This window comes from Mesoplodon densirostris, chromosome 1 (assembly GCF_025265405.1).
Source record: "Mesoplodon densirostris isolate mMesDen1 chromosome 1, mMesDen1 primary haplotype, whole genome shotgun sequence".
In the NCBI taxonomy this organism is placed as follows: Eukaryota; Metazoa; Chordata; class Mammalia; order Artiodactyla; family Ziphiidae; genus Mesoplodon; species Mesoplodon densirostris.
The window spans coordinates 158,563,542-158,576,079 of NC_082661.1; the positions used below are offsets into that span (position 1 = coordinate 158,563,542).

General features: G+C 35.8%; 1 protein-coding gene across 1 annotated transcript in view; it reads left to right on the forward strand.

Moving 5' to 3' along the window:
* Positions 1–12,538, forward strand: part of ARAP2 (ArfGAP with RhoGAP domain, ankyrin repeat and PH domain 2) — a 191,989-nt gene that overhangs the window by 154,014 nt on the left and 25,437 nt on the right. The window contains exons 28-29 of the mRNA XM_060091555.1: positions 5,015–5,097; positions 6,204–6,239. Of these exons, the coding sequence (XP_059947538.1) occupies positions 5,015–5,097; positions 6,204–6,239 (119 nt within the window). The remainder of the gene's footprint in view (positions 1–5,014; positions 5,098–6,203; positions 6,240–12,538) is intronic.

Below are 12,538 nucleotides of genomic sequence, written 5' to 3' on the forward strand. Positions count from 1 at the left end.
ACTTTAGGTTTACAGGACCTATTCATTTTGCATAACTGAAACTTAGTACCCTTTGATCAACACCTTCCCATTTCCCCCCACTCTCAGCCCCTGGAAACCACCATTCTACTCTCTGCTTCTATGTGAGTTTGACTTTTTTAGATTCTGCATATAAGTGAGATCATATAGTGTTTGTCAGAAAGATAGTGTTCTTTAAAGACAATGAAGACATTTTATTTTTGTCACAGTGACCTCAGGTTATGGAATTATAGTCTAAGTGTATGAAAGTTGTATTTATGCATCTGTCAGAATCAATTAATGCAACTGATATTTTAATTTGCACATTAAGGCAAGCAGATGAGAGACTTATGGTTTTCCTTTAAACTCAAACTACTGTTATTTTCAACACATGATGTTATTTTGCTGGTTATTTCTTCATGTTGCTGGTCTTTCCCTTTTAATATTGATGGTCAAGTCACTGGCAATTTTTGCTTTTCAAATTATTTTACAGTAAATAATCAATAGTAAAAATCTCCTAGCTTATTTGAATAAAGATTTGGCTCTGGTTTGACAGTTGCCCTTAATATATGTGTGCTTGTACATATTTAGAAAATGATTTACTGAGAAGGGAGTAGAAATTACAAATTGAAAAGTGTTTTTAAAGAGACTATGTGTTAATTAGAGAGAATTTATGAATGCTCATTAACAACAAATTAGGGTAATACAGAGGGGAAGATATATTTTGTTTTGAGAGTTTTCCCTGCACAGAAAATGTTAATTAAAATGTTTTCAGACTTGATTTACATAAAAGGTGAGAAGTTTCAATGAATATTATCATTACACTGATAATGGTGTGAAAAAAGCAAATGGGGAGGGAGTGGTCATTAAAAGTTGCATGCACTAATAAGCAAACTCTTCTTAGTAACAAGAATAATTTTTTAAGCACACTAATTTAATTGGCTCAGTTAAAAATTTCACTTTGAAATATACTGCCTGTAGCAACATACTATACACTTCTTAACACGTCAACTTTTTGAAGAAATACTCCAGAAAGTACACATACCAAAAGAGTTGTAATAAACCAACAGTAAAGTTAGAATGCCAGAAGAGATTTCTTTTAATAGAACTTTGCATTAGGATCCTTACAGTTCCTATTTATGCTTATTCAGTTTAAAGATTGAAATTAAAAAGGGTTTCTTTCCACCTTGGCTGAACTCATCTTAAATTATGGCATCTTTGTTCTCTTTGGACAGGATAGAATCAAAGTCATGAGCTGGCATGTCCAGAGTAGCTTGGGAATCAGTTGTTTTACTTCAGGCTCTCCATCTATTGCCAACAGTGTTTCAAAATATAGGCAGTCCTGGGCTTATCAATGCCGTGTATAAATAAGACTACTTAGATCAGGCACAGTGCTTCTCATTCTTAAATATGCAGGTCCCCTCTACCTGTACTACTGGAATTGCAACCTCTCACCCGACCCTGCTGCTGCCTCCGTTGGGACTAGCAGTCTAAGCTTTGAGGAGGGACATTAACCACAGTTGTAATCCGATTGAACCTCTGACAAAGGTATCCAGGAGTCTGTGCTACTATATACACTCCTACGTTCTCCTCTCCTTGACTCTTTCCTATATGGAAAACTTACTGAATTACAAAGCTACCTCACTGTTCCATATCAGACTTCAAGTGTTATTCCTTAACATTCAGTAAAGTAGCAAGCTAAAAAATCAATACCCCAAAGCCAAACACATAAACTACCAGAAAATGACCTTAAGAAGAGGAGGCTTATATGAAGAAAACTACAGAACTGCACTGATAGAGATGAAAGAAAATTAATGTACAGTCTACTAATATTGATCTATGGACTTCCCTGGTGGTGCAGTGGTTAAAAATCTGCCTGCCAACACAGGGGACACGGGTTCGAGCCCTGGTCCGGGAAGATCCCAGATGCCGCGGAGCAACTAAACCTGTGCGCCACAACTACTGAGCCTGCACGCTACAGCCCTCAAGCCACAACTACTGGGCCAATGTGCCACAACTACTGAAGCCTGCCTGCCTAGAGCCCGTGCTCTGCAACAAGAGAAGCCACCGCAGTGAGAAGCCTGTGCACAGCAACGAGGAGTAGCCCCCGCTCACCGCAACTAGAGAGAGACCACGGCCAGCGATGAAAACCCAACGCAGCCAAAAAATAAATTTATATATAAAAAACACAAAAAAACACAAAGTCTACTAATATTGATCTATAGGTTTAATGTAATTCTTTTCAAAATCGCAAAGGGAATTATTTTTAGAACTTGGAAAAAATGATTTGATAACTCACCTCAAAGGGTAAACAGATAAGAGTATTTGCAAACATTTTGGGGGACATAAAAAGTAAAATAATTGTCAAGTATTTCCCATCCAACTATTTATTCATACAATAAAACTAAAATAGGTTAGATAATATCCTGGCATAAAAATGAACAGAGATAGCATTGGTACCATAAAGTAGGTAAAAGATGTAACTTTTTATCATAATTTATTTTTGATAAATATGCCGTCATAAATGCATGTCTAAAGAAAGATTTGTTTAAAAAATAAGGCTTGGTTAATTGTTAACAAAAGTTTTTCAACTTAAATTCTCATCTGTACTGTATGTGAAATATATATTCCAGATGGATAAAAGAAGATAACTTTTAAAATAGCAACCATTCAAGCTGCATGACCAAGTAATTGAGTATTTATCAGCTATCTGGGAACCCTTTAAACTTGAAGCAATAGCTAAGAGAGTTCAAAAGGAAAGATCAATATATTTGACTTTATAAAAATAATAAAAGTAAACAGTGAGCAATTTGGGTAGACAATTTCATTTAAAAAGATAAGGCAGTTGCCTATTTGCTATATAAAGAACTAATGTCAATAAGTAAATAAGTAAATTTTTGACCAAATTAAAACTGAAAATCGCTATTGAATACAGGAATATGTGTTTAACTGTAAGTAAATGTACCCTATCAATTTTGCCAAAATCTTAATCCTGTTCCTAGCCTTTGATCCAGTGATTCCATTTCAAGAAATATTGCCATACAGGGAAAAAAAATCCAAAATATTTTTTAAATTATGTACCATGATAATAATGGCAAAATTATTGATAAGGGTGACTAGGAGTAAATTCACCATGTAAATTCCAGGCCTTATCACAACAACCACACAAAACACTGGTCACCAAATCATGATTCCTGACCTTCCTGCTTGCTTTTTTCTCTACATTTCCTCTGTATATTCTCCTAACCCGTTTTCTCTGTTGAAACAAATTTTTAATTTTATAAACATATTTTCCACCCTTTTCATCTTTGAGTGATTTCACAAAGAAAAGACTTTATAGTAATAGTTTAACATTTATAGAACTTAGGACTTATTTGAGCTACATATTTGCTAAATGGGCTTTTGTGCATTGTCCTAGAGTTCTAACAAGTTGTCTATCTTTCTATTTTTATGAAGCAATGTGCTCTAAATTTGTAATACTAATAATTGTAATTTGATGTGCACTCAGTATATGGCCAGTTATTGGACTAAACCCTTTAAAGGCACTTTTCTTGTTTACTCTCTGCAATAACCCTTCACAGTAACACTTTACTTTCTCATTTAATCTCCATAATAACCATGTGAGGTAGTCAATGTGTTTATTATCCCCATTTACAAACAAGAAATGAGAGCAGAGAGCAGTAATGTGAGGTCATGAGCTGGTAAGTAGCAAGCCAGATTTGCACCCAGGTCTCTGGTTATATCTGCCATCTGCCTTCCAGATTGAAAGAAAGAGACCTCCTTGAAAATCTTTAGGATGTGGGGAAAGCTTGTTTGAATTATTATTTCCATGGCTATTATCTTTATAAAATCTATTGCAGCCTATCCAGGAATAAATAATAAAATGTGCATGGTTTGATATTAAAATTTTAAATTAGAGTATACTTAAGTTTTGCCTCTGTCAGGTAACTTTCCTAATGGTTCAAGGATTTAAATTTTTTTAATATTAATCAGGTAAATATGTTGGGATGTATATGGAGAATATATAATTGATCTAGGGCAAATGTAAATTTTTTATAGTCTACTTTCATGATTAGTGAAAATTTTCATTAATAGGGATATTTGAGATAGTTCAGTCTAGCCCTATATAGTTTTGTAGTTCTGAAATCCAAAAAGTACAGAAAATCATAACTCATTTGGTGGAAAAATCTGATCTAAACCAACATGAAGATATTTTAGTCCATTCAGGCTGCTATAACAAAGTGCCATAGACTGGGTGGCTTATAAATAACAGAAATTGATTTCTCACACTTCCAGAGGCTAGGAGTCTGAGATCAGGGTGCCAGTGTGGTCAGGTTCTAGTGAACATCTTCTTCCGAATTGTACTGCCTACTTCTCCTCATATCCTCACATGGCAGAAAGAGGGCAAGCTAGCTTTCTGGCCTCTTTTAAAAGGGCACTAATCCTATTCATGAGGGCTCCAATCTCATGACCTAATTACTGCCCAAAGCTACTACCTCCAAATACCTTCACATTGGGGATTATATTTCAATTTGGAGGAATACAAACATTCAGTCCATAACAATATTTATGACCTTCACTTATAAACACTGTATGAAATGTCATGCATTTTTGTAGAGAAATATGAATATATATGAATATAGGGTGCTGCCTCAGACAACACTGGTGGTATCATGGAGTTACAAAATATATTGCAAAATATATATGTATTTTTTAAATATGAAAAATTGAAAAATTATCAGTTCTCATATACATCTGGTCCCAAGTGTTTTGAATAAGGAATTATTGTATGTGTGTGTTTGTATATATACACACATATGCAATCATACATATGTATCCAGATTTATTTAAATTTATAACATTGTAATCAAAACAATCTTCATTTACTAAAAATTTGGTATTACATTCTTGAAACATTGGAGAAACTAAACATTCTAAACTTGATTCTTAATACTTAAGGAAAATATGATACTGATAAAATCTGTTTAATTACAAATTACCTTGTTTTCCTTTACAGAGTAGTAAACCTGACAAAATGTTTTCTCTCAGTTCAATGAAGTTTTATCTTGGAGTAAAAAAGAAGATGAAGCCTCCAACAAGGTAAACTTGGAAGGGAAGAGTTGTTGAAAAAGTTACAGGAAAGTATGTCTGTTCAAGGACGTAGGGATCAGTGGTATTAGTCTAACTTGTTATAAGTTAAGCTTTAGAAAGATTCCTTAAGTTGCCACAGACATGTAGCAGGGGACCTATGGCAGATCAAGGGAACCTGTGTGGGTGGATAAGGAGGGATGATGATGTTCCCGCTCAAGTCAAGCTCCTGGGTGATTGCATCTCCTCTGTGTAGAACAAGAAATCCCCAGAAGGCCCTGTCTACTGGGAAGCACATGGGTTTCTCCACATCACATTCCTTGCTCAGTCACAGCCTAGCAATGTAAGGAATGTTCCAAACAAGTCTACCCCAAGGAAGACGAATGCTGCCCTCCAGCCTCCATGGCTTTTACATCATCTTGGTCCCGGCTCTATAATTTGCCCCCTTCGTTTTGCTGAGTTTGGTAATAAACCCACAGCACACAGATGGTTGAGAGGATGTGGACCCTTTTTAAATATTATGTTTCTCATTATCACTTGAATCAACCAAACATTCGAGTTATACCACACTTTCTCATCACGGATTACTTTGATTAGCTAATTAATGTTTGCACTAATACTTTTAATATCATGAAATATCATTTTAATGAACTGCATATGATTCAGATTCTATCACTGAAAATGTCCTCACTTTTGCCTCTGTGCTTAATTTCTAAGCCCAGCACATATATATGTGTTGTGACTGGCACATTCTTTAAAATTTCTCACAGTATCAATAAGTAAACATATATATTATCTTATTTTGGCCATTTTCCTAGACATCTGTCCTTACTCAGCCCCGAATATCCTGTGAGAGATTTCCCCCACTGCCGCATAACATCAGAAGACCCTTTCCCCCTGTGTCCTTCAGTGTATTTAAATTTGTAGCCAAATTCCTCAACATCTATCATTTACCTCTAGATAAATCATACCCAATGAATCATCACTTGTGGGTATCAATTCTGTTATGCATACCCACCATTAAATATTACCTCCTTAACATCTAATCCTGTGTATTATCTTGTAAAATGAATCATTTTTAATATGTATGCATGTGGTTTTTTTCCTATGCGATGCAGTTGGGGATTGACGGCATATTCTGAAAAACATCTCTGGTAAGTTAACAGCCAGCAGGTTTTGGATTTGATATATTGATGATACATGATTAGTAAGCAAATAACGATATTATTTGGCAGATAGATCTAGAGACAGGAAATGTTTCTTCTAAGTGAAGTTAAAATCTTTTCTAAATACTTTGAGCCTAAGAAGAGGAAAGTAGGTTTGCTTCAGGGTTTAGCTCTATTTCAGTCACATGTATCCTATTTGCCACTGCCTCTAAAGAGAAGCTACACATGATTTCTTCCTACTTATTATGTAAATGCAGAATCTCTGGTTTTATGGGATAAGCAGGCATAACTCAGTTTTAAATAAAGGATAATAAGTCACCAAAACTCAGAGTAAAAAAAAAAAAAAATCTTAGTTTCAAACCTGTTCTTTCCATAGAAGTATTTTTTCCCATTGATGTCACCAGGATCTAGCCACTCTCCATAGAGATTGGACTAGATGTCACCTTCTCCCTTACCAACCTATGTCTAATCAATCCCTAAGCCATACCACACCTGCCTCTTAATTATCTCTCTGATCTGCCCTCTATCCTTAAAGCCTTAATTCATCTGCCTGGATTATTCCAGGAGTCCTAAGTGCTCTTCATGCCTCTGGCTTTGCTTTTGGTTTCTGGTACATTCTCCACCCAGCACCAAAGAGATTTTCTAAAATGTATCATGTTTCTTTTCTGCTTTAAAACTCTTCTGTGAATCCTAAACCTACAGGATAAAGTACAGGAGTGCTGGCACAGCACACAAGTCCCTTTAACATGAAGCTCCATCAACTGCATCTCCAACGACTTTCCCTCTTTTACTTAATGATAAAATAAAATCTATCTTAATTCATCATACATGCCTTGCTGCTTCATGTCATATATTTAATATATGGGGTCCCTTTATTGAACCTTCTTCCATAGTATGTGCTCCTCCTTCCCTCATCACTTTTATCTTCTTCCTGCTGATGTGGCAAACTCAGCTATCATTTATTATTCAAACCATAGCTAAAATGCTACAAAAGTCTTATCAGATACCTCTCCCCTCTAATCATAGTTTATTTCTTCTTTGCAACTACAGTATTTTGTGCACATGGATGCAAAATTTAAATGATTTGTAGAGGGAACAGTTTTCTTGGACATGGTAAAGGGAAGGGACACTGTCTTCATAACAATCAAATGAAAGAGGCAAGGATTATTTTTAGAAGTTTCATTCTAACATTCTTCCAAATTATAATACAGGAATATAAAAAAAATTACATTGAAATGTCCATTATGCCATTCTAATATCAGTTACAACATTTTCCTCTTATAGGAAACAACCTCACCTCATCCCCAACTGTGTTGTTTCTATGTCTTTTGTTTTTTCTTTAAACATCATTATTGGAGTATAATTGCTTTACAATGGTGTGTTAGTTTCTGCTTTATAACAAAGTGAATCAGTTATACATATACATATGTCCCCATATATCTTCTGTCTTGTGACTCCCTACCTCCCACCCTCCCTCTCCCACGCCCCTTCTCCCACCCCTCTAGGTGGTCAAAAAGCACGGGGCTGATCTCCCTGTGCTATGCAGCTGCTTCCCACTAGATATCTATTTTACGTTTGGTAGTGTATATATGTCCATGCCACTCTCTCACTTTGTCCCAGCTTACCCATCCCACTCCCCGTATCCTCAAGTCCATTCTCTAGTATGTCTGTGTCTTTATTCCCATCTTGCCCCTAGGTTCTTCATGACCATTTTTTTTTTTTAGATTCGATATATATGTGTTAGCATAAGGTATTTGTTTTTCTCTTTCTGACTAACTTCACTCTGTATGACAGACTCTAGGTCCATCCACTTCACTACAGATAACTCAATTTCATTTCTTTTTATGGCTGAGTAATATTCCATTGTATATATGTACTACATCTTCTTTATTCACTTATCTGTTGATGGACACTTAGGTTGCTTCCATGTCCTGCCTATTGTAAAGAGAGCTGCAATGAACATTTTGGTACATGACTCTTTTTGAATTATGGTTTTCTCAGAGTATATGCCCAGTAGTGGGATTGCTGCATCGTATGGTAGTTCTATTTTTAGTTTTTTAAGGAACCTCCATACTGTTCTCCATAGTAGCTGTATGAATTTACATTCCCACCAACAATGCAAGAGGATTCCCTTTTCTCCACACCCTCTCCAGCATTTATTGTTTCTAGATTTTTTGATACTGGCCATTCTGACCCATGTGACATGATATCTCATTGTAGTTTTGATTTGCACTTCTCTAATGATTAATGATGTTTAGCATTCTTTCATGTGTTTGTTGGCAATCTGTATATCTTCTTTGGAGAAAAGTCTATTTAGGTCTTCTGCCCATGTTTGGATTGGGTTGTTTTTTTGTTATTGAGCTGCATGAGCCGCTTGTAAATTTTGGAGATTAATCCTTTGTCAGTTGCTTCATTTGCAAATATTTGCTCCCATCCTGAGGGTTCTCTTCTCGTCTTGTTTATGGTTTCCTTTGCTGTGCAAAAGCTTTTAAGTTTCATTAGGTCCCATTTGTTTATGTTTGTTTTTATTTCCATTTCTCTACGAGGTGGGTCAAAAAGGATCTTGCTGTGATATATGTCATAGAGTGTTCTGCCTATGTTTTCTGCTGAGAGTTTGATAGTGTCCGGCCTTATGTTTAGGTCTCTAATCCATTTTGAGTTTATTTTTGTGTATGGTGTTAGGGAGTGTTCTAATTTCATTCTTTTACATGTAGCTATCCAGTTTTCCCAGCACCACTTATTGAAGAGGCTGTCTTTTCTCCAGTGTATATTCTTGCCTCCTTTATCAAAGATGAGGTGACCATATGTGCATGGGTTTATCTCTGAGCTCTCTATCCTGTTCTATTGATCTATATTTCTGTTTTTGTGCCAGTACCATATTGTCTTGATTACTGTAGCTTTGTAGTATAGTCTGAAGTCAGGGAGCCTGATTCCTCCAGCTCTGTTCTCAAGATTGCTATTGCTAATTGGGGTCTTTTGTGTTTCCATACAAATTGTGAAATTTTTTGTTCTAGTTCTGTGAAAAGTGCCAGTGGTAGTTTGATAGGGATTGCATTGAATCTGTAGATTGCTTTGGGTAGTATAATCATTTTCACAATGTTGATTCTTCCAAGCCAAGAACATGGTATATCTCTCCATCTATTTGTATCAACTTTAATTTCTTTCATCAGTGTCTTATAATTTTGTGCATACAGGTCTTTTGTCTCCCTGGGTAGGTTTATTCCTAGATATTTTATTCTTTGTGTTGCATTGGTAAATGGGAGTGTTTTCTTAATTTCACTTTGAGATTTTTTATCATTAGTGTATAGGAATGCCAGAGATTTCTGTGCATTAATTTTGTATCCTGCTACTTTACCAAATTGATTGTTTAGCTCTAGTAGTTTTCTGGTAGCATCTTTAGGATTCTCTATGTATAGTATCATGTCATCTGCAAACAGTGACAGCTTTACTTCTTCTTTTCCAATTTGTATTCCTTTTATTTATTTTTCTTCTCTGATTGCTCTGGCTAGAAAACTATGTTGAATAATAGTGGTGAGAGTGGGCAACCTTGTCTTGTTCCTGATCTTAGTGGAATTGGTTTCAGTTTTTCAACATTGAGGACAATGTTGGCTGTGGGTTTGTCATATATGGCCTTCATTATGTTGAGGAAAGTTCCCTCTCTGCCAGCTTTCTGGAGGGTTTTTATCATAAATGGGTGTTGAATTTTGTCAAAAGCTTTCTCTGCATCTATTGAGATGATCATACAGTTTTTCTCATTCCATTTGTTAATATGATATATCACATTGATTGATTTGCATATATTGAAGAATCCTTGAATTCCTGGGATAAACCTCACTTGATCATGGTGTATGATCCTTTTAATGTGTTGTTGGATTTTGTTTCATACTATTTTGTTGAGGATTTTTGCATCTATGTTCATGAGTGATATTGGCCTGTAGTTTTCTTTTTTTATGAAGTCTTTGTCTGGTTTTGTTATCAGGGTGATGGTGGCCTCATAGAATGAGTTTGGGAGTGCTCCTCCCTCTGCTATATTTTGGAAGAGTTGGAGAAGGATAGGTGTTAGCTCTTCTCTAAATGTTTGATACAATTCACCTGTGAAGCCATCTGGTCCTGGGCTTTTTTTTGTTGGAAGATTTTTAATCACAGTTTCAATTTCAGTGCTTGTAATTAGTCTGTTTGTATTTTCTAGTTCTTCCTGGTTCAGTCTCAGAAGGTTGTGACTTTCTAAGAATATGTCCATTTTTTCCAGGCTGTCGATTTTATTGTCATATAGTTGCTTGTAGTAATCTCTCATGATCCTTTGTATTTCTGCAGTGTCAGTTGTTACGTCTCCTTTTTCATTTCTAATTCTATTGATTTGAGTCTTCTCCCTTTTTTTTTACATTATTACTTCCTATAATTTTTTTATACAGCAAATTCTTATTAGTCATCAGGTGTATACACATCAGTGTATACTTGTCAATCCCAATCGCCCAATTCATCACACCACCACCCCCGTCCCCCCATGGCTTTTCCATACATTTCCCTGTGTGTCCATACGTTTGTTCTCTACATCTGTGTCTCTATTTCTGCCCTGCAAACTGGTTCATCTGTACCATTTTTCTAGGTTCCACATATATGCATTAATATATGATATTTGTTTTTCTCTTTCTGACTTACTTCATTCTGTATGACACTCTCTAGATCCATCCATGTCTCAACAAATGACCCAATTTCGTTCCTTTTTATGGCTGAGTAATATTCCATTGTATATATGTACCACATCTTCTTTATCCATCCGTCTGTCATTGGGCATTTAGGTTGCTTCCATGACCTGGCTATTGTAAATAGTGATGCAATGAACACAGGGGTGCATGTGTCTTTTTGAATTATGGTTTTCTCTGTGTATATGCCCAGTAGTGGGATTGCTGGATCATATGGTAATTCAATTTTTAGTTTTTTAAGGAACCTCCATACTACTCTCCATAGTGGCTGTATCAATTTACATTCCCACCAACAGTGCAAGAGGGTTCCCTTTTCTCTACACCCTCTCCAGCATTTGTTGTTTGTACATTTTCTGATGGAGCCCATTCTACCTGGTGTGAGGTGATACCTAATTGCAGTTTTGATTTTCATTTTTCTGATAATTAGTGATGTTGAGCAGCTTTTCATGTGCTTCTTGGCCATCTGTATGTCTTCTTTGTAGAAGTATCTATTTAGGTCTTCTGCCCATTTTTGGATTGGGTTGTTTGTTTTTTTAATATCAAACTGCATGAACTGTTTCTATATTTTGGAGATTAATCCTCTGTCCATTGAGTCATTTGCAAATATTTTCTCCCATTCTGAGGGTTGTCTTTTCATCTTGTTTATGGTTTCCTTTGCTGTGCAAAAGCTTTTAAGTTTCATTAGGTCCCATTTATTTATGTTTGTTTTTACTTCCATTATTCTAGGATGTGGATCAAAAAGATCTTGCTGTGATTTATGTCAGAGTGTTCTTCCTATGTTTTCCTCTGAGAACTTTATAGTGTCCACTCTTACATTTAGGTCTCTAATCCATTTTGAGTTTATTTTTGTGTATGGTGTTAGGGAGTGTTCTATTTTCATTCTTTTACATGTAGCTGTCCAGTTTTCCTTGCACACTTATGAAGAGACTGTCTTTTCTCCATTGTGTATCCTTGCCTCCTTTGTCGTAGATTAGTTGACCATAGGTGCATGGGTTTACCTCTGGGCTTTCTATCTTGTTCCATTGATCTATGTTTCTGTTTTTGTGCCAGTACCATATTGTCTTGATTACTGTTGCTTTGTAGTATAGTGTGAAGTCAGGGAGTCTGATTCCTCCAGCTCCATTTTTTCCCTCAAGACTGCTTTGACTATTCTGGGTCTTTTTTGTCTCCATACAAGTTTTAAGATTTTTTGTTCTAATTATGTAAAAAATGCCATTGGTAATTTGATAGGGATTGCATTGAATCTGTAGATTGCTTTGGGTAGTAGAGCCATTTTCACAGTATTCATTCTTCCAATACAAGAACATGGTATATCTCTCCATCTGCTGGTATCATCTTTAATTCTTTCATCAGTGTCTTATAATTTTGTGCATACAGGTCTTTTGTCTCCCTGGGTAGGTTTATTCCTAGGCATTTTATTCTTTTTGTTGCAGTGGTAAATGGGAGTGTTTCCTTAACTTCTCTTTCAGATTTTTCATCATTAGTGTATAGGAATGCAAGAGATTTCTGTGCATTAATTTTGGATCCTGCTACTTTATGAAATTCATTGATTAGCTGTAATAGTTTTCTGGTGGCATCTTTAGG